Below are 26949 nucleotides of genomic sequence, written 5' to 3' on the forward strand. Positions count from 1 at the left end.
ATTACAGTGCTCTGATGTTGTATTTGTCATATAACTTTCAAAAAATAAGCATAAGCAGAGGAGAAAGTTTCCTATTTTAAATCTGATTAGTCTGTGAACAGTTTGAGTCCAGTTGGCCTGCCCTAAGTCTGGGAGGGATTCTTTGGACAAATCACCTTTTGTATTTTCTACTGTTTCAGCTAACAACAAGCAATCTTTTAAACTATCCGCTTTGAAAGGATATACAGTGGCTAAATTCAACAAAATTTTAAGTGCACGTTGAGGGGGGGATGTTATGAAAAGTCTGGAAACACCACTGTGTGCTCTCATGAGAAAACTTAGATCAGGGTGAGGAGAAATTATCTGGGATTGATTTTTAAATTGTTAATTATTTCCAGAAAGCAACTAAAGTGGGTAGAAATCAATTCTGCCCCATAGCTTATTTTGTAATGTAAGGGATGGTCACTCCCAACAGCTCCCTGCATGGAGATGAGAAACTACAAAAATTATACAGGACTCCTTTGCATCTCTCTGATATGTTTGCAGGGGGACTTTATGGTTCAGCAAGTGAAGTCTGAAAAGCTTGGTCATGGACCTCATTTTCTTCCCTACAGGACCTTCAGATGGATATGATGCTGTGTCCCCAGCCATTGTCCTGCTAATAGCAGCCTGGGCCAGGGTTCCTCATCCCAAGGGAAGCGAAAAGCTCTCCTGAGCAGGAAGCCACACTGTATTTGTAGCTTTCCAAACTGCCAGAGAGAGCACGTTGGTGGCAGCAGCGTGTCCTCAGCAGCTGTGCTGGCTGCAACCCACCACATGGCAGGGGAGGTAGCTACAGCCCAACCAAGCCCAGTGGAGGGGAAGTGTCCTGATACAGGGAGGAAAAAAGTATTCTGGGGTAGCAGGAAGGTCTTCTTTGAGGAGTTGTCCAACTGAATGGGTCTCCCACAAGAAATCTAGGATGAGTTTTAAAATCGACTTGGTGCAGCATCTGCCAAAGGCAGACCCAAGAGTCTCACTCTGTCCTGTGGGGCCTTGCTGAGACAGTCAGATGTATATTCAGGGGTATGCTGGAGCAGAGCTAAGCCCAACAGCACACAGCTGTTTCACCATCTTAGAAAGTCTAACTCACTTACAAAGAGGAATTTTTGCTTGTTGATTCGTATGTTTTTCTTTGGAGAGGGACAGTCCTTTGGGCTCTCTGCTTTTTCACTCATCTGTTAAAAAGCCCCATTTTGGGACATCCCAATTCTTCCAGCCAAGAAGAGCTGGCTTCTGCTCCTGGCTTGCTCAGAAGTGGTTGCTCAAGAGCAAAAATGAAGCATTCCTGTCAGGAATTGGATGCACAACATCCAATGTGCTCCCAGGGTCAGAGAAATAGGTCTCAGGCTTGAAGAGAAATCCTTCGCATGGCAGTACATTACGTCAGTATTGAACTGGACTGTCCAATTTTGCATTCCAGTACAAAACACAGCAGCCAGGTGATACGTCCAGCAATATACAAGTTTAATAAACTTCCTGTTAGACTTGTGGACAGAGTAAATAGTTCCATGATGTCTGCTTAACAAAGCCAAATTGCACACCTCTCTGTATTGTAACTAGAGCTGCAACAGTTAAGGGTCTGTCAACACCTCCCATCTGGTTGGATGATTTAGCTGCCTTGCTTCACATCAGGGCTAATTTGGCATTTGACTTACCCAGTGCTGCTACAAGATTTCTGTTTTTACCAAGTGTAATTTACATTGATTGACCATGTCATTCTTGGGCTTGAAAAAGGAGTTTTAAGCAGTAATAGAGTAGAAAGAAAATGAGTATTTAAACACATGATTTTAAAAATACTTGGAGAATGAGAAGAAGCTTAGACACAGACACGCACAGAGTCTGGAGATGGCAACTATTCCCCTTTCCTTGCTTTTAGTATTAAAAATCTCCATGGGATTTAACTATTACTCATTAGTGTCTGCCTCCCCAGCCTTCTGTTCCATACTGGACGTACAGTGTTTGTATAGAAAGCAAACTTATTGCACTGTGTAATAAGATTTGAATGCAAACATTTAATTAACATTATCTGTTCAGAAGCATAGCATAAACAAAAGTTAAATTTTCTGTGCCAAAGCTTAATGAAACTTCGAAGCTGAAGTTTAGTTTTTCCTTCTCTGACCAGTGCCATGGATTGATGTGCTGTTGATACAACCCCTTTCTCAGATTTCACATATGGAAGTCCATGATGGAGTAGTAACTTCATTAATTTGGCCCATACTGGCTCAGCTTAATACTAATATTTTGACCTTATTCCCTAGGACATATTCTTCCTGCTGTGCAAACTTGGAAATCGTGACCATCCCTGCAGTGTGAGCCACATTTATGACAAGCTTTCAGAAAAATAATATTTCACGTGTAAATATACGGCTGTTGGTTCTTAACACTTTTCTTATTATCAGAAAGAGGTATGGCCTGTCATTGTTCTGTGTTTTTTGTTCCTTTCTTTCCCTTTTTTTAGTGTTCTGAGATTCATATTTCTGCATGCCCTGTAACCCAGGAATGACAAGGATGTGAGTCCTGTGTGCAGCTCACCTCACCTAGGCTGACAGAATTTTGAACCTCAGATCCCAGGACAGAGAATGACCATATCTACAAAGGTATTTAAGCAACCAGTTCCTTTAATCACTTTGTGCATCTAAAGCTCTGTAATAGATCCACCAGCCTGCATTAAATAGGGTCATGGAGAAGCTGGGGCATCAGTTACACATTGACCAACCCGCATAGTCTAATTCAGTGATCACTGAGGTGGAATCTGCCTGGTTATCTGAAGGAGGAGGAGGAAACTGGGCTAGAAATTATGTTTTCTGAAAACACAATACAAATTCCTAGCTCAGTTTTCAGTCAGGAGAGCGTGTTATTGTTGAACAATTGATACTGCTTCATGGAAGCTTATTTTCTGTGCCTTAAAGGGAAATTCAATTAAGTGAACTTCTATTTTAAAACACAGCTCTTTCCTGTCACTCATGAAGCAATAACAATTACAGAACATGGGATTTTCTGGGAGTGTTGGTTGTTTGTTCTCATTGATCTTCATTTTGCAGCCTCTATTTAAATCATATCTATAGTATTCCCTGAGGCAGCCCACTAGAGACCTAACCAATTTCCCTGGTGACTCCAGGCTGGTGTATACTTGCTGCCCATTAAGGCAAGAAGAAGAGCATATCCCATAACTGCTGGCATCAGTGTTGGAGCTGCTGTGGTCCTGCAGGACAAGACTGTACATGACAGTAGCTGAGGTTTGTGCTGTACTTACCCATAGGCTGCTGCTGACATCCAGATGAGCTGGTTTCCCTACATAGAGAACTGCTTCTGTCACTAACCAGCCCAGAAACCAAAATGTTCACAAGTGGTGCAAGTCCATTGTCTAGTCCTTGCCTTTCCACACTCATCGCAGCTCTGCAAAAGCAGAGATTTGAATCTAACATGACAAGAAGTGTCAAAATTGGGGACTAATTCTCTGAAATTATTTCCTTGGTGGGATGCTGCCAGAAAGCTTGACTCTGCATTCTTTGGACACCCCAGATTCCCACAAACTGTGAGGAGAGGACTGTGTGGGCAAGGAATGCGATATGAGCTTGTAATCTTTTCAGTTAGAGATATCTTAGCACATAAGTGGGATGCTCTCAAGAGCCTGCTGTGCCAAAAAGATGACCCTTCTAGGACTGGGACCATTTATAGAATGCTGATTTTTAGTGCAGAGCACGTTTTTATAGCTGACTTCTATAAATGTGAAATACCAGGCCAATTAGGCTTGACAGTGCTGACAGAGCCTTAATTAAATCAGTGTGAACAGTATCAGTCTTGCATAACTCTGTTTCCATCAAGAGCATCAGAAATTGTGATTTTTTACTTTGTCCCTTGCAAGAGATGAAGCTTTGACAGGTTATTCCTGTGTCCAGTGCTGCTGGTTCATTAGTTTGTGTCCATAATTCTGAGCTTTCTATTCCATTGCCATCTCTCTTCAGTTCTCTGTTTTGCTTCTGTAGCATTGATATTTTGGCTCATTCCCTTTGGTGCTATACACTAGCTACAGAGAGATCAAATGTGCCTTTTCTGTAACCTTTCTGTCCCTCGATTTAACTATAGAGAACACAAATCTGCAGTCCTACAACAAGGATAGATCCTGAAAAATACTTACAACCAAGAGCTTGTATTTGTAGTTCAGCACTTCTTTTTTTCTTTACTTTTTTTACCTGTGGAGACTAGGCAAAACTGTCTTTTAAGCACAGTGGAAATTCAACGTGCAAGTAGACTGCTGAGCCAGGGCTGCTCCAGGATGATGGCTACCCACGTGACTTCTGTGAAATGGGTGCTGATTAGTTACTAGGTATTTTAAGAGCTAAAGGTGATGAAATGTCTGGTCTTGCTGTCAGAGACTCGCCTTTTACCTGTCTGCTCGTGCACGAAGGGGGACTGCTGCATGCCAGCCTTTGAGCTTTGCAGCAGGATGAGGGCAGCCTTGTGTGCAAAAGAGCACAAGCTAGGGCAAAATCCTCTGGTTCCTGCAAAGATGAGGGGCAGGCCACCTCGTAGTAACTCGCTTCTTTCTCTGGTTTTGATACCTGCCAAAGCAGCTGGAAACAAGAAGCAAAAGCTGCCTCTCCATCATGGCCTTTATGTGAAGCAAGGACAGGAAATGCTCATGTGATTTCTGCAGCTTCAGCTGGCTGGGCTTCTCCCCACAGGACTGCAGCACTGAATGCCAGTTGTCCCTGTGTCTGGACGGCTGGGGAGCACCTACTGTTGGCAGAGAGTGGACAGCATGAATCTGGCTTCATCTGGCCTGACACCACTTGTGGCTCCCTCCGGGAGAAGGAAATTCCCAGCTGCTTCCAGGGACAGCTTGAAGTCCTCTCTTCTTCTGGAATGGTGCAAGGGGAACTTAACCTGGACGTGATATCTGGGATCTGGCCCGAAATCTCCTCTTCGGTTCAAGAAATAGTTTGCCTGTGTCTCTCTAAACAGTTTTGGCTGTCTCTGCTTAAAAGCCTTATATAATTTCACAAAACTACTCACACATCCAGCACTGCAAAACAGATAAACAGAGAGAGGAGATGAGTGTGTATAACAGGCTGGAGTACAACCAGAAATGCTTAAAGCCTGTGATCAACTTGGTAGCACACAGGGACCACCAGGGATGGTCACGCGGGTTGATTGGAGTTCTGCTCTCTCTTTCTCTTTTCTGCTTTCTTATCCCATTTACATCCTTGATCTCTGAGTTAATCATTCTTTGATGACATAGACTTAATCAGAACTTGAGCTCATCAGTTAATATTGCTAGCATCTACACGGAACGTGCGGACCAGGCTTTAGTCTTGAAAGTGCCACCATGTCCTGAATCTCTACTATTTCTTAGACTGCGGCTCATCATCTTGTCTATTCTCCCTTTAGTGCCCTGATGATATGTATTCAGAATCAGACCGCACGATGCAGAATGCAAATGAAGAGATTTTGTGGAAGTCTACCAGAAGATTGTAATCTTCTGTTCTTATCTCTCATTCCAGACGTATCCTGAAATGACTTGTTCTTTCTTCTCTTTTTATTTCACAATGTAAGCATTTCACAGAGGAGGTGACATCTTTCAGTGCTTTAGCATTTCATCTCCCTATGTCTTCACATTTTTTTTCCACTTTCTCATCTGTGTGTTACAAACTTAATTGAACTGCACAATGACTTTAAAAATACAAATTCAAACAAAGACTAATGAGGATGTTTCTTGGCAGTTGGTCATTGTTTTGCCTTGGGCCCATAACTTTGCTCGCCGCTCTCCACTGGGTGCTGAATTCATGCTTGTGTTTAAAGATAACTGCTCCAAGCATGATTATATCACGGTTTCTGTGTATGCTTTCAGAAGGGTTTAATGTTGTATAATCTGTTCATTGTAACCACATTTGCAGACAATAGCAGGCTGCAGAGTACAGTGAAACAAAGCGTTAGCAACTCTTGTTCCTGTTCATTCCCTGTCATTACAGTTAGGTTACATTGAGACAGTTTAAGAGAACACAGAAAAGAAACAAGGGTTCAAAGCAATGGCTTCAAACATAGCCAGTTATCTTAGTCCACATGCAAAAGTGTCAAGGCCTATATGCAAAGTATATGATATTTTTTTCATCTGAACCTGCTTGTGAGAACTTTTTAGTGATTAGGTTTTCCATAAGCAATACCACATACTTTTGTAGCCAATCAACTGGTCATTATTTACCTATTTCTTCTGTAAGTATAATTATTAGTTGAAGGAGTCACATTCAATTCAAGATTAGCATATAAGTGACTTTGCCTTGGTTTCCTCTATAACTAAAGATACAGGTGATGTTTAAAGAGTTGAGAATTGATATTCCTTGAAAGACCTGTTCCTTTGAATTCCTGTAAATGAATTGTAATTTCTGAGTACCACGTGTCAGCAAAATCCTGAACCCATCTTGAAGGTGTGTTGTTGCCACACAATGTGAACGGGTCAGATTCATCTTTTGCAAGACTAGAAAGGATCCGAGCTTGCCTCAAAATGTACTTCTGGTTCCTAGAAATACTCTTGCTAAAAGATAAGCAAAATGATGTAATCATGGATGTCCACTGGGTATTCTGGATTGAATGAAATCCTCCTAGTGAACCATGGGAATGGTGATAGAAGAAAAACTCCAGATGGGCTGATCATAAAGCAGACACTTAACGAGGTTTCAAGCTGGGGCATCTGAGAGAAGAACTATGGAGCAAAATGCTAAAAAGAAAGGATGGATTCATCCTAGTGAAAGCTCTTCCCTTTGAAATTGTATAAGTGGCCAGGGCTCCTTTTTGAGGAGAAATGCCCTCTTCATTTGGCCATTGTTAATTAATGAAAGGATTTCCCAACAAGTCCACACTTGGACTTAAAGGCAAGTTTATGCAGTTAGTTACTGGGTGGGAGGATAGGCCTACTGGGGAGCTGTGTCCCTGGGAAAGGCACTGTGGAAATCCCTTGTGCCTTTGTGAGGCTTTAGTATGCCCCTGGGTTTTTTTGGTACTATATAAATTTACAGTGTAGAGAACAGAGTCAACCTTGAGTTTGCTCTATGTGCCATCTACAGAGACTTCTTCCTCTGTTGAAGCCATCTTTATGCTCTGCACTTAATATAAACAGCGTGTTTAGAAATGCATTGTCTGGGCAGATCTGACATCATAACCAAATTCTTTAAAATAAAATGTTTAGGGGGAATCATGTGTCAGCTGCCTAGCACTGAAATGTATGGAATGGAATTAAGCAAACCTTTTCTTAATTAAAAAATGAAAATGGATTCTGAACTTTATCTAAGGGTCACTTTGGGATGATTTCTAGACAGAAAAAATCTTGGCTTTCTGGCAGGACAGCTGTGAGGGAGTGTTCTATTCATTAGAACACAATTTGTCCAAGAAAATATGTTCCAAGTCCTAATCAATTTAGATGAAAACTTACTGGACAGGGTTCAAGCAGGCTAGTTATGGAGTCTTATAAAGCCAAACCCACATGTCTCAGTGGGCAAGAGGCAAGATAATCTTAGCTTACAATGGAATGTTTAAATTTGTACAGCTAAGACACTGACATAGGCACAAGGGTTGGTTCTTTTTTGTGTGTTTGTTGTTGTTGTTTCTTTTTTTTTTTTTTTTTTTTTATAAACAGAAACATGTGAAGAATTAGAGGTTTTAAAGTAAGAGAGGGGAATGGCTCTTTAAGATATATTCACTTATGGAGAATGGACTGCAGCCAGATTTGTCCTTGCTTTAGCATCTATAGAAAGGTTTTTGGAAAAGGCCAGCTTCCAAAGCACTAGAAATTTAGGTGTGCCTCCAAAGGAAGATCCTTGGCATCACAAGCTTTTGCAGAGCTTTTAAATTCCCAGCTGTATTAAGATATGTTTTTATGAACTGCACCACCAGTGAAATTCAGCAGTTTGGAGAAACTGTTGCACAGTTAGCCCTTGGGAAATGATACCATGCACAGCATTGTTCATCCGTTAAATGTACGCTCTCTATGATGACATACTGCTACTGAGCACAGAAAACCACAGAATAAGTACCCCCCAACCTTCCTGGTGTTAATGGAAACTATTTTAGGGCTTGCTTTTCTGTCATTCATTTAGTTTCTCCATTATTCACTATTACAGCTAACATTTCAGGCTGCAAGAGGGCACTTAAATAACTTAGAAATTACGCATTTTCAGATTGATGCTAAGAATTCCTACAGGGATGAGACATAACCTGAGAAATCTTTTAAATTGTGGAATATTTAATTTCTTGACTTGAAGTGTTTTTTCTAGCTTGCATAGTCTCAGCCAAGGTTAATCTTCTCTGCAAACATGAGTCAAATTCATTTTAGCAGTAACTACCTATGCTTGGTAAACAGCCACAGAGACAAGTCGATCTCTAAAGTGCCAGTTTACATCTGCCTCTTTGCTCATGGATCCTCTGCTCTCCTGCATCCATTTCTGGGAAGTGACAGATCCACCATTTCTCGTCATACTCTTCTGGCACTTGAAGGCCTTCACTGTCTTCAGAAAAATATTTTAAGGAATATGTTAAGGAATATCATCCTTAACAAGGCTTCAAGGGCCAAGGTCTGGATCAGGAGCCATCTTTTCTCATCATGCCTCCTGTAACTTCAAGAGGCAGTGAAACATCCCCCGCAGGCCCTCCTCTCTCCACCAGCACCATCCTTAATAACACCCATGCACCTGTGGCCACCCTCTTTGTTCAAAAGGGAATTTGCGCGCATAACTGGGGCTGGATGTGAAAGAAAAGGAGCATACAGTATTGTTAAGCAATTTGTGGTTAAAGTCACAAACTCTCGAGACTCCTTGACTACTGTAAACACAAGCGGTTCATTGTCCCACAGCCTCTTCCTTCCTTCACGCCCCGCTCTGCCAAGTCAGCCACCTGAGACTCTGCTCATTGCTCTTGTTTTCCCTGGCTCTTCTCATTTGTTTACTTAAAATCTCTTTCCCTCCCCTGCCCTTCATTTGAATTTCTTTCAGGAGGGTCTTATAAGGACACCTACTTTTCGCAAGCAAGCTTTATTCAGAATTTCCTGTGAGTTAATAGGCAATTTTTTCTTTTTTTTTTTTTTTTGCATGTTTTGAAATAAAAATGCGAGCATTTCTTAAATGCTTCTTTCACAAATTCTGCTTTAAAACAAACTTTTTTTCTACAGAAAATAATGGTTTTAAAGCCCCAGTTTATAAGACAAACACCATACTAAGGAGAACGGGTACTTTGGATGCAGAAGGACAGTATGTCACCCACGGGAAAATAGCCAACATACTGCTGAAGCTGACTGCATATTTTCATTTTCAAAAAGCACTCAAGACTAAAAACACCTGTGAGAGAGTCTAGCCTCTCAGGCTGACTTAGGAGGGCCTAGTGCAGAGTGTCCTATCAAAAAGCACACTTATTTTCACGAGGCAAATCAATCAGTTTTTATGTGGCAGGGCTACAGTTCATTGGGATGAACTCATTAAAACTTTCTACAACAAAACACAAGTGAGAGGTGCAATATTTCATTATTCAAAATGAGAGAATAGACAGGCGTCCTATGGAAAAGTGAGTCATATTCTCTGTAGTACATTCTGTTCATTCTGCTATAATAAACACGAGTGTTTGTTTGCTGAGCCCATTAGCATCCAACTATAAACTTGATTAGGAGGACAAGATCTCGGCCCGCTGCTGGGTTAGCGTGCACACTGCCGTTTGGTTGTTCAGTTGTGTAACAGCACCAGTCATGTCAGTCTGCCATTCCAAAAGGAAATAACAGCACTTTCCTCATTTCTTTCAAATCCATCCCAAATTTCTATTAAAGACATCAAAGCAATGACTCTAATACTTTCCATGCTTTCCAAATGACTCATATTTTAAAGAAACTGCTGGGAAATAAGGCACCACCGAGGTTCCTTAATTTCAGGGTTTGAGACTTTTAAGAATCTCATGGAAAAAAGTCAAAACAAGAAGCCACAAATCCATCTTCTCATAAAACTAGTTTCCATGTTTTATATGTTTGCATCAATTTCTGTGCTACTAGTTTGAGTTGGTTTTACAAGCTACAAAAAATATCAGAAGAAAAAGCAGGTTCTTAGTCTAGCTGTTCTCTTTGTGATCTCAGAAGAGAAGGTAAATGTCATGATTAGAGAAGGTAAATTATCTGATCAAACGTATTTATTGTCATTGCTGGAAGATGACGGCCAAAGGAATAACTTTTAAATAGGATGACGGTTGGCTGTGTCCAGAACTAGTAGTGAAACAAGGGTTTGTCTGCTGGAAGCAAAGGGACTTCTGGGAAGGAAGTTTCTGTGCAGCATAAATAGTATTTTGGAAATCTGACTCTTGCCCAGATCTAAGAATGGGCAAGGTCTCCAAATTTTGAAATGCTTGCTGCATTTCTAATGACTCTAGATGTGGTGGGGAGGGATTGCTGCTGACTTCAGTGGGAAGAGAGTTGGAGATTAGCCATGGGTTAGACTGGTTATAATTGCAGTCAGTTCTCCTGAACTGTTTCATCTATTTCCATAGACCCGCTTGCTTATTATAATTATTTGTCTAATGCAGCACTCCTGGAAGCGAGGTTGGTATCCTGCAGTATCTGAAAGGAAGAGCTGACGATGATCAGTATCCACTACCTGACAGGAAGGCATTTTCCAGCTTCTGATGGTATGCTAAGTCTGTTCATTTTACTGACTTTTTTTCTTCTGCCTTCTGTTCATTTATCAGAGGGGCAGTGGCATGTGGTTACAGACTCTCTTTAGTGCAAGATTCACTGAAAAGCTGTGAAGTGACAGTATGAGACTGCAGGTAAAATGATAACTTTACTCCTTAAACATACGTTGGAGATTCAAAGTAGGAAATAAGGAGTCCTTGCACATGGTCTGTTCTCCCATGTGCCTGGTGACAGGATGATGGGGAATGGGCTAAAGTTGTGCCAGGGGTGTTTTAGGCTGGATATTAGGAAGAACTTATTTACTGAAAGGGTTGTGAGGCATTGGAATGGGCTGCCCAGGGAAGTGGAGGAGTCAAAATCCCTGGAGGTCTTTAAAAGACGTTTAGATGTAGAGCTTGGTGATAAGGTTTAGTGGAGGGCTTGTTAGTCTTAGGTCAAAGGTTAGACTTGATGATCTTGAGGTCTCTTCCAACCTAGACAATTCTGTGATTCTGTGAGTCTTTCCTCTTTTACTTAACATTTTAAAGCACTAGAGTGTTTCAGGTTCTGCAGATCACACAATGGAAAATATCTGGTGGTAATTTTAGGGGATGTCCCTAATAATTGGCTTTTAAAATAAATTCCCCTTCACGGTACCCAATTATCAAAATCTGTTCCTCTTTTTAAGTCCCATGTTGTAGGTATTTTTAGCAGTTACGGGAAACCCTGCATTGTCCCTTCTCTGTGTCTCCTCATGCTTTTTTTTTTTTTTTTTTTTTTTTTTTTTTTTTTTTTTCAGAGAAAAGTATCAGAGCCATGTCAGAGGCTCTCATCTGCAACTACATGGATGAGCCAGTCCCAAAAAGCCAGTCCAGCTCCAGGTTCCCAGTAAGATTCCTCCAGTGGTATAGCAAGTAGAGGACAAAAGCTCTCCTCACCCACTGCAGTGCTTCAGCTTACCTCTGTGAGTCATGCATCACGGGCAGGCATCTCCTAATTATAAATGGGATGTTCAGTAAGCCTGAGGTTTTTGATCTTTGGATGTTCACAATTATTCACAAGAAATAAAATGCAGTGACTACGGTTATTAGCTACATACTAGGAAAAAAATATAGTGCTTGGAAACCTTGAACAGAGCCAGGGTATCTTAGTAGGTTCTCTGGCATGAGTGAATGGTTCTAGTTTATCTAGTAACAGAGCCCGCTGAATCCAGAGCAACTTCAAGTCTCCTAATAATTCCTACATGTATATGCTTGTGTTGTAGGTGGAAATACCACATTTAAAAAATGGAGAATGACTTGATTTCTTCTATTTATCACTTGCCTTTCCCCAACAGTAAATGTCTTCTTCACATTATGGAAATCGTGGCCCTGCAGCCACCTGGTTAAAGTGATTTATTTTTAATATATTTTTTTTTATCTGCTTCCCTGGAGAGAAGGATGCCATATTTGTGTAGGTGCTTTGAAACAGAGGTATTGGTAGCTGCATGTCCTGGTCTTTGCCACGATTGCCCCCACTGAGGCATGGGCGTGCAAGACTGTTTGGTATGTGCTGCTGCAGAAAATGCATATGCAAGCACCATATGGTATCTGTGGGTACAGGATCGTCTCTTCAGGGATTCTGTTGTTTTATTTGCTGATGCTAGCAGTTCTGTGAAGAAACTTTTAGTTATTTCCCACCTCAGCTTGTTTATCTTCAAAACAGGAATAAGGAACTTCCCAGAGAATTCAGAGCTAATTTTTTAATTGCTCATAGCCCTTGTGTACCATCGAACAGAGCATGAACTGGAAATTTTTGAAGCTGCATACCAACATTTCTGTGATTTAAACACCAGGGGAGCCCCTCTTCTGAAAACTCTGCTGTATTCTCCTGGCTATGTGTTTTGTGACAAGCCTGCTGAGTTCAGCCATTGGCACACAGTTGCAGCACCTAGACCCCATGATCCTTTTCCATGTGAAGGCCCAGGTTTTGCTTTGGGGGACTAAACGAGCAGGGAAAGTGTCTATTGTGCGCACTACGTTTTGAAGTGCAGGAAGCAGCATTTAGCAGACCTGTAGTCTGCATTGTGTAGGTGCAGCCTCTACATGCACAGGTGGTGGCCCTCTACCATTATCAGCACTGCGCTGACCCAACCCCCAGCTGTGCTGTGTCAGGTCTGGGGCTGCAGGCATGCACAGCACCTCCCAGACAGGCTGCAAGGTCGGTCAGGGCACCCCCTGCCTCTTGGTAACAGGCCCTGGTGCTTACCGTCAGCTCCTAGCTCCTCGGAGGCTGCAACATTTGAGCTTATGCTGGCTGCCCCAGCACACGGAGGTCAAACAAATTGAATTACTCTTCAAATTAGCTGGATACAGCTTTGATCACTGTCCATTTAAGACCTTGTGTGTTTTAACTGGAAAAAGGCATGCCACGTTCCAGCCACCTCCTCCAGCCAGGGGAGCAGTGATGCCACTGGCAAATACATATACTCTCTGAGCATTACTTAGCTGGAAAGTTATAACTGAAGCGTGTCCTCTATCTAAAATGATCTCAGCTTTGCTGGGCCTATCTCTTACAGATGTTAATTCCTAACTATTATCTTTACAAGTTCCAACAGAATGGTAAGCTGCAGTGAAGAGGGGATATGTTCAATTTAAGCAATGAGATTACCATGCTCTGAATGAAGCCACTTTTATTAATAATTACCTCTCTGCCGTGACTTTAAATTCAAACAGCTGGACAGCCTCTGCTCTTTATTAATTTCCTTGGATCCTTTGGCATGAAGCCCTCAATTCCTGTGATGTAATGGTATAAAAAGTTGGCTCCTGTCTGAGCTTCCACCCACAAGTTCTATATTTGGAGCATGGCAAATTTCTGCAGATTCCAGAGACAGGCTATGCTCAAGACGTGCTGATGCCTTCAGTCCCATCCCATTGCACCAAACAACAAGATTGTGTGCTTTTTATAACTAGGATCATAAATATGACTCAGATGCACATGTTGTCTATGTAAGCACTTGGGGTTGGCTATCACTTTATGGCACTGGGAAGAAGCCAAGCCAAATAAAAATTGTTTTGAGTAAATATTACATTTCTAGAGCATGAATAACTTTTCTCTGCAGCCAACGTGTCACTAATGGGAATAAGGAAGAAGACGGGGTGGGGGGAATGCAGTAACTAAATCATCTCACTAAACACAGACAGTCTGCAGCAAGACCTGTTGTTTCGACTTGTCTGGGGTGTAATATCCCAGATAATTCGTAGCAGGTCTCAGCAAGGCCACAAGTGATGGAAATAAAAATAGCTACATGTATGTAGCTCAGCGCCATCCTGCTGCACAGCTCTCTCTTGGGTGGGATCTCTACCAGTGGTATGTAAAACAGGCAACTGAAGAACCAAGTGTCCTTCTCTCCCCAGCTCTCAAATCAAGCGTGTGGATTGCTCCACAGAGATCAGCGTTGCTACTCACATGGTCAGCATTAAGCATGTGCATATGTCTGTTCAGGATCTGGGCCAAAAGGAAGGATGAGTTTTTCATCTTGCGACTTCAGGACCCCAGGGGATGTCTGCATTGCAGAGCACAGAAAAACAGAACACGAGTCCCCATGCAGCTCTGCTCTGTTGCACCAGAAGGTGAAGCAGCTTGTCGGCAGCTCTCTGGGCAGCGATGTGCCATCCTGCCACTAGCATGTACCACTGCAGGGCTGGTCAGCAGAGCTGCTGGCTCTGTTCCAGCTCTTCCAACAACTTGTTATGTCTCAGTTTCGTTTCCCTCCTTGCCCTCCCCCACCTGCCCCCCCCACTCCCCCCCCCAAAAAAAAAAAAAAAAAAAAAACTGCCCTTGAGCAGTGCTTAGTGAACAGGTTATGAAGTGCTTCCTATACCTGAAAAGGGATAAGAGCGATGCTTTGTTTTCTAAAAACATACATAGATGAGAAAAAAATAACACTGATGCATGGAAAAGGGTAAGAAATTAACAAGAAACATTGCCTCATAACAGGAATCTTCAAGTCTCCCAAAAAACAATAGCCAGATAGAAATACTGTGCAAGAGTCTAGCTTTGAAATTCATTAGTGGCTTTCCCGGTTTCCTAATGACTATGTAATCCTGAGCATTCATGCAGGTTGCACCTGTGAGTATTTGCATTATCAGAAGAGTGCTTTCCTGAACTTTGCTGTCTTTTCCTCTTTGTTGTAGGCTGCTTTGGCATAGAAGGAAGAAAACCTGATTTCAGAAAAGGAATTCAGACAGGAAGCAGCAACGTTCCAGGAAGATTTCTGAGTCAAACAGGAAAGCAACCGGATTCTCAAAGTGCATATTTCAGAGATTCCCCAAAACATTTGGCTACAGAGTTGGAGCAGGTGAGTGGGGAGGCATCAAGGGCACGTGATGTTCTCTGTCCCAGCCATCCCTATCAGAAGTATTTGAGGAGCTTTTCTATGTTGTGGGCTGGACAACGGCTTGCAGATAAAACATTTCAAGGGCTGTGAGCCCTGCAATAATGACAGCATTGACGTCAGCAGACCTGCACCTGCAGGGAATAGGGCTGAAAAACCCTATTTGCCCAGCTAAGGCAGCTTTGACTGTGTTTCCACTATCTGGGAGATAAGTCTTTTTTCCATGTCTTACAAAGCTGCCAGTGGTTATTTTCTGCCAAGAGAACAGCCCAAGCAATGTATGACGGACTAACTCCCTCCCCTTTGTAATGCATTTTACAATCCAGAGGAACTTTTGTAATACAAGAAAGTGTTTTTACATAGAAGAACTTCTAAATTGTTAGAACAGTTGGAAAATCCTAAATTATCTGCAACAGACAAGAAAAAACAGTGAAAATAACCTTGTGTATTGGAGAATTTACAAAAGTGAGAGCTGAAGATCAGTTTCCAAGACTGAAAACATATTCAGGGACTCCTGTTGCACTTCATGTTTAACAGAAATACTCTAGCATTCAGCAAGCGAATTGCACCCCCCTGCAAAACTTAATGCTTTGTTTTGCAGAGCTTAAGCTCTGAAAACTGTCTGGAGAGACAGCGTCAAGGTCAGTCCTTTTAGGTTTACCAGGATATTCCTGGTCTCCAAGTGCAAAAGGGAGGGGAAAACTTACCTAGGATTGAGTCAGCAGCCTGAATTAGAGATGATGAAAGAGGGCTTGGCTGGAGTGTGGCATAACTTTATGACTATTGCCATGAGTTTTCATGACACTTTGGGGCTAGCTACGTGGCGATTTAGCCCTTGTTAATTAGAAATTCAAGGGCTGCTTCAATTTGTGGTTGTTACCCAAGATCACAAGAGGTTTTCAGCCCACCAGGGATTAGGCATTGAAAGTGGAGGAGCTGAAGGTTTATTTGCAAGTGGCTGGCCATGATACAAATTTCTGGTCATGCCAGAAAGTTCTGGTCGTGCAGGGGTTGCCCTGGTCGGAATGGCCCTTCCTGAGGCCTCAGACAGCAAACTCTGATCTGCACATTGCGGACACAGTTTCAGCTTACCGTGGTATTGCTTAAAGAGCTCTCTTTTTAGGAATAGCTGAGTATTTTGCAGACACTTATTAGTCTCTGTGCTTTTTTTGTGGACAAGTATCAGTCACATTTCGTCAGTGGGAAACTGAGGCATAAGGAGGTTAAGGGACCTGACGAAGGTGATAGCAAGTCAGATTGCTTGGAATTTTGTAGCTCTGAAATATCATCTTTCTAAAACAGGAAACCCTCCCAGGAGTAGTAGGTTTTCATTAAAAAAACAGTTCAAACCTGTCGATCTTGATATATCAGGAAAACAAGGAATGTAGAAAATGTGAGAGTTAGCTTAGTCTCTCTTAAACTAAACCACCAGGTTCACGTTCCTACGGAAAAACAAATACCCTGCAGGCATCATGGTGTCTTTGATTTATTTTTGGAAGTTGAACCTCCTCCCCTTTTGGTGTCTGAACTAAGAAAAAAAAAAAAAAAAAAAAAAAAGAAAGAAAAAAAAAAGGATTTGGGGGCCAACAAAAGGTTTCTGGGAAAAAAAAAAAAAAAAAAAGAAAAAAAAAACTCTAGTCCCACTTCTCAAGTTTATGACATGAGCAGTTAAGCTAATGTAATCCAACTTAGCCTCCCCTACATTTCAAAATTGGATTAAAGTTCATAAGTTGTTGAGGGAAAATGTTACCCAACAGAGTAACTATATGACTCAAAGTAAAGTTGGACCTTTGCAGCTGTGGGTGCAAGACCTTGGTTTCAGTCACCTGAATAAATCAAGATAACTGCTGTGCCCAGCGTGTGTGAGGGGTGAGATGCATTGCTGCTCCTCAGCCCTTGCAGTTAGGTGGAAGCCCACCGAGCTGTGAGCTGACTGGGTGAGCTGACAGCCTTGTCATTCATAATCTCCCTGCCTTTTGCTCTCCTTGCTTTTTTTTCAGTGAAATAAGTCATATGAACCATAGGAAAGGGTTTTGCTTTGGTGTTGTGTGTGCTTTCCTTGCAAGGAAAGGCTGAGTTTTTCTTGGTGCACTAGCAGTGTTTTGCTGCACGTACACAAGTGACGCAGCTCAAAGCATGCTACCAGCTCAGCTGTAAAGCACTCGCATAGCACCGCATCTGTGCGAATCTGCCTTTCAAAACAGGATCCGCAGATGTGATTAATTACAAGGCTGCAGAAGAGACGCTCTGCTCTTGTGAGCTGCTTTCAGCCTGCCTGTGCGGAGGGCCGTGCGGCGGTGTCCGGCTGCCATCTGGCGTCCAGCGCCCAGCGGGGGCCACGGCTGGGAGGGCCCCACAGAGCATCCCCCAGGCCACCCCAGCCTGACGACAGGGCTGCTCAAGTGGCAACCTCTGGTTGACGTCCAAGCCGTGAGCAAATCCTGACCAGACTCACCAGGGCCCCCCGCCACGGTATCTCCCGCATTCCTGCGGCAGATCTGGTATTTCTTATTGTTCTCCCCGTCTCCGGGGGAGCAGCTGCAGCTGCCTGGCCGGCCTGCCGGGGCAGGAGCTGGCGGAGTCCTGTGCTGCGGGTCCCAGAACTAGCCAGCGGCTCTGGAAAAACTGTGTCAGTCTTCTCGCCCTGCTTCGGCACGTAGGGAGCCAGGGCTAGTCAGGAGGGCTGAGGGTAAAAGGAGAACAGAATGGAGCTGGAAGAGCAGCGAGTGGCTGTGCCACGCCACCAGCCTGGAGATGGTGCACGCTCGGTGTGTGCTGTCCTGGGCCCAGGAGCTCCCTGTTAAAGTTGCACCAATACACAGGAAGAGCACATCTGGGTTGCTGGGTGGTGAACGCCTGCAAACTGGTATGCTGTGGGCTGCAGTAGGGACAAGCAGGGACGTCGGTAGGAGTGACTGGTTAGAGCTGGGTGAAGAGGGGAAACAGAGCCAGAACTGTTGTCAAAGCCAGGACTGGTGGGGTCTCCGCAGAAAGCAGAAATGCCAAGGGAGTGGCCTGGCCTGGTAAAGGGCGTGTGGCACCCAGCATGGTTTTCTTTTTCCCTTTTCCTTTAGTGAGCTGTTCTGCCAGGCTGGTTCCCATACTGTGTCCCATGCCAGTGCCCAGCCCTGGGCTGTTTATCCCTTGGAAATACAATTTCAAGGAATATGTGTTCTGGCTCTTTTCCTGCTGGCAGGGAAGATTTCCCACACGGAGGAAGCCTCAGAGTAGTTGCTGGTTTGGCTCTTACCATACGTAAAGGTGACAGTGAAGAGAGCATGTGGGAGCACGAGCAGGCAAGTATTTTTTGCAAGCATGACTGTGTGCGGCTACATTGCAAGACCAGCAACCAGTCATTTATGTGATTTATGCCTCACTGCCTCCGCTTTCCACACAGTACAAGAACAGGGACAGAGGAAGTGTGGAGAGCCCTTTGCTTAGTCACGCTGAGGTTCAGCCAATGGACCTTAACCCAGTGGGACTAAGCCTGTGTGGACCGGCACGAGGGGATAGTGGCTCCCAGCAGGGTCCCGGTGGGGTGCCTGGGGACTCTGTGGGAAGGCCTGTGCCACCAGCAGGCACATGGGGAGTGGGGCTGCAGGGCCGTGGCAGCTTGGAGTGGTCGTCGTCTCTGGCCATACATCTCATCTGCCCAGGCTGCTCCATGGGCCAGCAGCAACCCACTGGGCATTTGCAGCCCCTGTGGGCAGGCAAAGTCCTTGCTAATACAAAGCAGGAAACGCAGAAGATGCCACCTGCGTGCCTGCAGAGATCAGTCCCACACCAAGTGTGCAGGCCCTGCAGCCCCACTCAGCTTCTCAGGGGCAACCTGTGTTACAGCAGGCTGTGCCTCCCTAGCATCATTTCCCACCGTTCTGTGGCTTCTCTCTGGGAAAAAGCAGCTCAGGGCCAACATATTCTTTCTGGCAGGGGCAGCAGTCAGGGGAAACTCAGCTGTGAAATGGGGCATGCTCCTCTTTTGCAGGCATGTGTGGCAGTTGACTTCGTGGTTGGGAAAAAGCAGAACAGCCCAAAGTGTCCCTGGCAAAGGAGGCAGTTGGGAAACCTCAGGTTCCTCCAAACTGAAGATTTCAGTCCAGGCTTTGCCATAAGAGGAAACCTCTAAGGGTTTCTAAGCAGAGTCTGTCCTTAAACATATTTTTAAATGCTTTTTCCTTTTTTAAACAGGGCTGAGGAACCAGTGCCCCAGAGGACCTGGACTCCCCAGCACTTGTGTGATGTGTCAGAGATGAGCATCATGAGCATCTTTGGAGCAGAAAGAAAAACCCCTGTACTCTGGTAGGCATTGAAACAGCTTATAAATGACAACACTGGGGAAGCCTGGGCTTTTGAAACTGTCTCACAGCACTGTTCAAGTTTTAAATCCCATCTGAGATACTCGTGTGTTCTAATTAGATTTGTTGGTCAGGTTGGGTGAAAGGACACAGGTTCCTTGTTCAACTACAGATAAAAGCAACCAACACAAGCCTGTGCAAATTGCACTCATACGTACTCAGAAACACTCTCCTATATTCCCCACGTCAGCATCTGTACAGCATGAGCAAATCACTTGTGTGCTTAGGAAACAGGCAACAGGAATAACAGCAGACAGGCACTTGCATGAAGATAGGAGGCGGCCCAGTTACATGTGGTGTAACTGTGGCAAGCAGCTCTATTAATTTTATAACAGTGTATAAAGCTGGTGCTAGAGCAAGTTCCAGAAAAAACTATGTGAGCAGTGAGCACACTGATGAAAGTGGAAAGGATGGGTTATTTTGCATGCTTGCTTGATTTTTTTTTTAATGTATTGAAAATAATGACCAGAGGGAAAATGGGAGTGCAGTTGTTCTATTCTTTTTTTTTGTTTGTTTGCTTTGTTTTCTTTATATCAACATATGTACCAAAAAGGTTGGACACTGTGCTTAGGGACATGGTTTAGTGGGTGATATTGGTGGTAGGGGGATGGTTGGACCAGATGATCTTGGAGGTCTTATTCAACCTTAATGATTCTATGATTCTGCTCAGCCAGTCAGAGGCTTTCTGTCTGACTAGCTGCTCATATCCTTTTACATTTACCTCTGCCCACTAGGCTAAAATATGAGAAATCAGGGGCAAGAGGGGCTCTCATCAAGGGGCCTTTCTAGGATTGTGCTTGTAGGGTCATTAAATTTCCCTTCTAAGGCTTTTCAGGATGTTTTTATCTTTCGTTTTGTATCATATTGTACCAATTTTGATATCTTTTGGAGGTGAGAAGCAGCCACCACTTTCCAAATCTTTTCATTTTAAGTGCTAAAACAACCACTGGCCTTGCCATTATCTCAAAGGCTGCCCAGTTTTGACATAGATAATGCTATTCTGTGCTTTTTTCCTTGGTGTTTCCAACTGGTTAACATGCACAATGAGACTCAAAGTGTAAATGTTATAACCTCTAAATTCATATAGTCTTACAAGCTTTCTCTTTTTGTTTTATTCTGGGACTCCTGAAGTACTTTGTGGTCACATTAGCAGTAACAGGAGGAGTCCCTAAGCCAAGGTGTCTGCATGGCTGCTTACCCTTCCAGGTGGGGAGCCCCAAAGTGTTTTTTAAAAGTGCGTTTTTATCCTGCATGTCAATGAGTGTTCAGTAGGATGAGAGACAACAGGGTGAGGGTAAAGGATAAATGAGGTGTGTCCACAAGGTATCTGGAAAAACCTTAGTTACAGGCAAGTAACCTTCCTTACGTTTCTCCTTGACCCTGGCCTTAGTCTCTAGCAGAGCCATATGGCAGCTTCAGCTTTGCTCTGCAGCTGAGAGCTCACTGAATGATGTATCCGCATGCCTCGTCCTTCCTCAGTACAGTGGTGGGTTTGTTTGTTGTTGCTTTGTTTTGTTTCAATATTTCTGATTTAGCTTTAAGGCTCTGGACATATTTATCCTCAACTAATGGTAACACTCATATTGTAAAATCTTTTTTTTTTCCTAGGGCAACTCTGGGATCATGTATACTGAGCTGAGATGGCAGAAGAACCAAATTAGCTCATGAAATCGAGGAACAGAACACGAAGCAGAACGCAACGGTGATGGCAGCAAGGTGATCACAACACAGCAGCACTGGGCCGCTCAGCAGTTCTTCGGCCATGGTACATCACTGCTCTTGTAAACGTCTGTTGGAGTTGTTGAAGGGGAATGAAGCAGAAGCGTGGTTTTCACTGTCTCAGGCTGGTCACGGTGTAAAACTGCTGTTAATCATGCTAGCTGGGGCAGCTGAGATGCTTAAGGGCTGAACCACCACCAGATGGCAGCGGATGTCCAAATATGAGACAGGCCCCAGCGCTGCCCTGGTTTGCTAAGGGCCACCCCGCCAGACCCAGCGGGCAGCCTGGTCCAAAGTCCCAGCAGGGTACAGCCAGATAAGGAGCTCTGGGGCCTCCCACCTTGAGTTGAAAAGATTTAAAAAAAAATAATAAAAAAAAAGACAGCCACAGTTACTAACTAACTGGCATGGTGCAGCCAGTGTCAGAAAGTCCCTAGCTGAGGAGGTGGAGGGGGACTAAAACCTTTCTAGTGTTGCAGGAGTTCTTTCATTCCATTAGTGACAAATTTATGGCACTTTTTAATGCCTCTCTTTTGGGTCCTTTACCTAATAAGTACGAAATTACTGCTCTGTGCTACATGACAAAAAGAATTCATGGCTATCTCTTTTCCTGGGGTACCCACTGGTGTATTAGCCACACACTTAGTTACTCAAAAGTTATTTACCTAAAAATGCTTTATTTTATCAAGATGAAATTCAGAGCAATTATTTTCGGCTCACTTGTACCGATAGATGGTGTGGTTATTCTGCCAGCAGGAACTGCAAGACTGAACATTTACTTTTTGTTTGTTTTGTTTTAAATCTCCCCACACACATCCCACCCCCTGGAGCTCCCCAGGATACAGCTAGTGTCCTAACACCACGTTGCTTCACCACACAGGCTTTGCTTTTGTGGCTGTGCATGCAGGAGAGGTAAACTGAAGAAATGAGTTGCTGGAAACGTGCCTGTTGCAGTTTGGGAATGAGTAAAGGTAGAAGTCTCATACACCAGTACCATAAATGGTCACAGAACAAAAATCCTGTCATGGTCTGGGAGAAGAATGAGCCTGTACTATTGTTTTGCAGGATGTTCTTCCATCAGCAGAAGGTAAACCAGAACTGGGCAGCCAGGATGAAGCCTTCCAGCGCATCGTACTGAGGTGTCAAGAGCAGAAGCAGCAGCATCCTACTGCTTTCTGCACAGGTAAATCCGCTGTGTATGAGCAACACTAGGTTTTGCAAGGCACGTTTCAGGGATGGAATGAGACTTACTTAGCATCACCTTTCATTGATAGCCTCCCCCTGATCAGACTTACTTATTTCTCTCTTGGAGTAAGACTGCTGTAACCTCAGAGATGATCATGCAGCAGGGGGCTGTGAGTTTTTTCCATGCTGCGCTGTTTCATGAGATGTGGTGACGCTGACTCACAGCACTGCTCTCTCTTTGAACAGTATGTTTGAGGTGTAGCTTTAATGGACGTATTCTGAAGTGGAATTTTTTTGCTCAAAATGCAATTGGTCAGCTTTTAAGTCCTTTCCCTCTTGCCCCCCTTTACTGTGCAACACTTCACACAAAGTGAAGGACATTTGGCTCATTTCCTCATCTAATAGCAACTAAGAAAAAATGAAGTATATGGATGACATTTTAATTAAGGGCCTGTTTTGCCTGCAGAGGCACATGTCTATATGTGCCATCATACCCTAACTGCAGCTATTTTCATTAACTCACTGGTAAGAGGAAGTATAAGTTAATTTCCCATCTGCCACACTTTGCATTTCAGAAATTACCTAAATTGCACCCTCACAATACTGTTACTGAGTGCTGCTGTCTCAAATATGTTCATATTTAATATGTCAGAGTGTAATGATTCTCACATAACTGTTGCTGTTCTTAAGATATACTGTCTCTCTGACTACCACCGTTATGGCTTTAATAGTATGATCAATGGGATTTGGTTTAAGGGCATATATATTCCACAATGTGTAAAGAAACCAATGCAAAAAGAATCCCAAAAGAAACTGATACAAAAAGCCAGCAGATCATTCAGAAATGTAAATGACTTTGTATTACTTTATTAAATAGCCGATTCTAAAGAACAGTAAAAAATATGAAAACATGCATCATTTGGTGTTTTTTTAAAAAATATTTGTCCAAAGTAAAGACTGTTAGAAAAATTAAAAAGTTTTAGTCCCAAGGCACCTTCTTCTTTCCACATAAAAGGTGTTGGGTAGTTATAAATACTGTTCCACCTCCTTTAGCAACGTTTAACAACGTATACATTAGTATTTCCATTACAGTTTTTTTTCACATTTCATTGTAAACAAAATCAATTTTAAAAATGCCTTGTTAGCAAGCTTAAGGAACTATTGCTGTCCTGTACAGTAAATACAAATAGGAAGAGCCTCAATTTACCTTTCACTTTAATCAGTATTCCATTTGCCAAAATACTAAAGATCTCAATTAGTATAAAAATATAACTAAAGACTAAAAGACTGCAAAGATTCAGTATTTGAGTTTTAGTTAACAAGCAAATAAAATGCTATGGAATTCCAAATCCAGAGTTTGTTTCTATACAGCTTCTGAGTATCACAATGGTGTATACAAATGCACTGGTTATCCATTAGAAACAGTCACTTCTTATTTACTACAAATAATTTAACATTTAGCTGAACTAAAAACCACATGCTAAAAGATGGTTTTACATGTTTCGTGTATGTACAGAGGTCAAAGCTAATTAACAAACCACTTCAATGGGCACCTGCTCTTTGCAAGGCGGGACTTCCTCTTGCATTACATTTTTGGAATCTGGCCTCCAATAAAGAATAAGACAAAACAGCGTGCTGCACCTATAGTGATGGTAATTGTATAATCAAATGTCTTGCATAAGCATGGCCAAATATCATCTGCATCAAGGCTTGTACATACCCTCAAGTTCCATTCATCCACTCCAGAAACCTGTAAGTCAAAACTGTACATCTTTTAAACCACGAACCGAAAGCATTATGGTTTTCTAAACTCTGTTTTTTTTTTTTTAAGAACTTCTTATGTACAAGCCAGTACCAAGCTCAATCTTGCATGACTGCTTTTTCCAAATGTTTTACAGCAGCATTTTGAACATACCTATTTCCAATTCTTTTGTTTGGATTCCTGCAAACAAAGGACACAAAAATCAGCCCAGCCAGGAAACAGCAGCAACAGGCACCCTGTGATGTCAGCCTGCTATCGGTAAGGAAGAAGATATTAAGCACTAACCCCCCATGTGAAGAGCAGCAGGCACAGAGAAAAATGAAAGGAGACTAAAAGGAAGGAAAGGTAATGCTCTGTCTCTGAGTCGGACAGAACCTTCAGGATTGACTTAGCATGGGCTTAAATTATTACTAACTGAACCAATATAACAGTTGTTTCCCTTGCTTTTTGGAATGAAAATGATGCTGCCTGATGGTTAGATGCTATCAGATTGTTACAGGCTAGTATAGAAACAATACTGTCACAGGCTACGTTTGAATAAAAATCTTGAGTTGAAAAGTTTTGCATAAAAGAACAAAGTATCTGAGAATGTGAGGCAAAACAGCACGGACTGTCAGACACCACATGTTATAGTTACTGAGCTCTTATTAGACACTCCTATGTGGTAAACAGTATTTCCTTTTTAGAAAGGCCCAACCTGCAGGGTAAACTAAGATCTTCAAAAGAGCAACAATGAGCTGTTCTGTGCAAAGCAGAATGAACAAAGGTGGGCTTCTATTCACAAACGGTATGTCAGCTACCGTTGTTACTCAGAAGTGGCTTTCTTCCCTTTCCAGCTCTTTTGTCTTTCCTCCAGTTCTGCTTCAGTGAAGGCTGCCGGACCCCAGTTTGTGATTAAGTGAGGATTCTTGGAACCTGGAAGACAAAGTGCAATGCTTGAAACAGGCATTTCTGACAGCAACATCACTCACACACCATCGGTGGGGCAGAGCTGGAGGTGCCACAGGACGATTCGGTAAGTGCTGTCTCTTCTGTGACTGGAATCCCTCACAAAGGTGGCCTGCCTAACTGAGGAGGGAGGAATGCCTGGGACACACAGTCAGTGAAGGTGCTTAGTGTGAAAAGTCCAACTGCTGCCATCTTTATGTCCTATTGCCCCTGCAAAGTAGTTGTATAGAAGTAACTGTCTTCTGTTATTCTTGCTGTTACAGATGTCCCTAAGGGAAAGCAATCTCTCCAGCACAGCATCACAAAGACACTTTCCTGTAAGGCTGGCATGGTATTAATTAAGCTAAAAAGTTAAACAACTTCTAAAAATTTAGCAAATATTTTAGATACCTTTACTTTGTGGTTTTGGCAATCAGCATTTAGGCTAATTGCATTAAACGCCCAAAAATGCAATGTTCAGGTAGATCCTTGTGTTGTTTAAAAATAAGTAAAAATTTAAAAAAATAAATAGTTTTATCAGGGACAGTAAAGACTTGAAAGTTTCTGATGTTTAATTTTGCTCAGATTTCAACACATCCTAGATATGAGGCTTTAATGCTAATTAATCCTTCTCTCAAACAACTATGAGCCTGTATTTGTTCCCACCATCATCATTAAATTTAGTTCAAGCAAAACCAAATCCTCAGGGGGCACTAATCTTATCAGTAAAGATACTTCAGTGCTTACACTATACTGCACAAAATGTATTTTGAAGGTCTGGTGCCAACAGTGTTTTCATGATGCATTATATTGCATAGTTGCAACCTTTTCTCTTCTTCTATTTGGGTTCTGAATGCAGAATTCTACCATTCTGAGGGAAGATCCTATTATGATCAGCAGTTCTGACAAATGTAGTAGTTATAGGCTGTAGTGAAACCAATAAGATACAACAAAAGAGAGACTTCAATAAATAGCTAGGTGATGCAAGTATATGAGATGGAGTTAATACAGTGTTTTGGTTATTTTTCTGTTGATAACATACCTGGCTCTATTAGTCGAATTAATCCCTCATGATGAGCTACTTTATCTTTCCAAGTCTTGGTGTTATTAGCTGCTGTTTCCAACTTCTTTTTAACCTCCTGAAATAAAATACAGCCCATTTGCAATCAAGAACAACTTAATTTATATAAAAAGACAATGCCTCCCTTTAAACCTAAAGACTATATGATACTATGTCAGCCTGCCCTCTGTTTAGGGCAATGGACAGGACCATTTCATTTCAGATTAACATTTTAACTAATATAGTCAGTCACCAACGGTATAAAAGCAAGCCCTCAAACCAGGTTTCATAAGATTGTCTAGCTGCACAGTTAGGGCTAGTCTTCACGAAGACTCAAAACACACACAAACTAGTTTCAATAATAGTTTCAAATTAGAGGCTATCTAGAACTACTGTATTCTGATCTACAACCTTCTAGTAGACGTTGTAAGAAATCATAAAACATAAGCTAGGAAGCAGGGCCACTGCTGGTAGCCCAAGCACAGAAGAGAGATTCTTCTGTCTAAATTGGTCTTTTGGTCAATTGCAAATGAAAGACTAGAATGCGTAACGATTTCTAAAATACTATGTCAGTTATTGCAGTGACCTACTCCACCATTTCTCTTCTGATTTTCTTGTTTGTTTTGTAAGTGTAGTATATTCTAGATGTTTAGATAACGGTAGATGTATTCTAGATGTCTAGATAACAGTGGTATTTTATTTTACATACAAAAAGCCTGAGATGGCTTACATACAAAAAGCCATCCAAAAAAAAAAAGTTGAGTATTTATCTGAAAGCAACTCTACTGATTGTGCCAGATGTAACACCAACAGGGTAAGTTGTAAAACTGGAAAAAATACTACATCTGGGCCTGTTCTTGTAGTCGTTGCAGTATTCTGTGCTGGTCAAGACAGATCAATTGTTTGTCCTTC

At 42.5% G+C, this 26949-nt stretch overlaps 1 protein-coding gene and 1 long non-coding RNA gene across 3 annotated transcripts in view; one reads left to right on the plus strand and one right to left on the minus strand.

The window, feature by feature from the left end:
- Positions 1–2486: 2486 nt before the first annotated feature.
- On the plus strand, positions 2487–22475 carry LOC311437970. Its single transcript, XR_014693869.1, has 7 exons — positions 2487–2618; positions 10567–10668; positions 11454–11618; positions 14830–14993; positions 19218–19328; positions 20993–21149; positions 22169–22475. It is a non-coding gene; the product is annotated as an uncharacterized lncRNA (long non-coding RNA).
- A 658-nt stretch (positions 22476–23133) lies between these two features.
- SWAP70 (switching B cell complex subunit SWAP70) overlaps positions 23134–26949 on the minus strand; it is a 37482-nt gene continuing 33666 nt past the window's right edge. For both annotated transcript variants that reach the window (XM_084520915.1, XM_084520916.1), the window contains 2 exons: positions 26020–26116; positions 23134–24965 (listed from right to left, as the gene is read on the minus strand). In XM_084520915.1, the coding sequence (XP_084377041.1) occupies positions 24856–24965; positions 26020–26116 (207 nt within the window). In that variant the 3' untranslated portion in view covers positions 23134–24855. The remainder of the gene's footprint in view (positions 24966–26019; positions 26117–26949) is intronic.

This window comes from Aythya ferina, assembly GCF_964211825.1.
Source record: "Aythya ferina genome assembly, chromosome: 5".
NCBI lineage: Eukaryota > Metazoa > Chordata > Aves > Anseriformes > Anatidae > Aythya > Aythya ferina.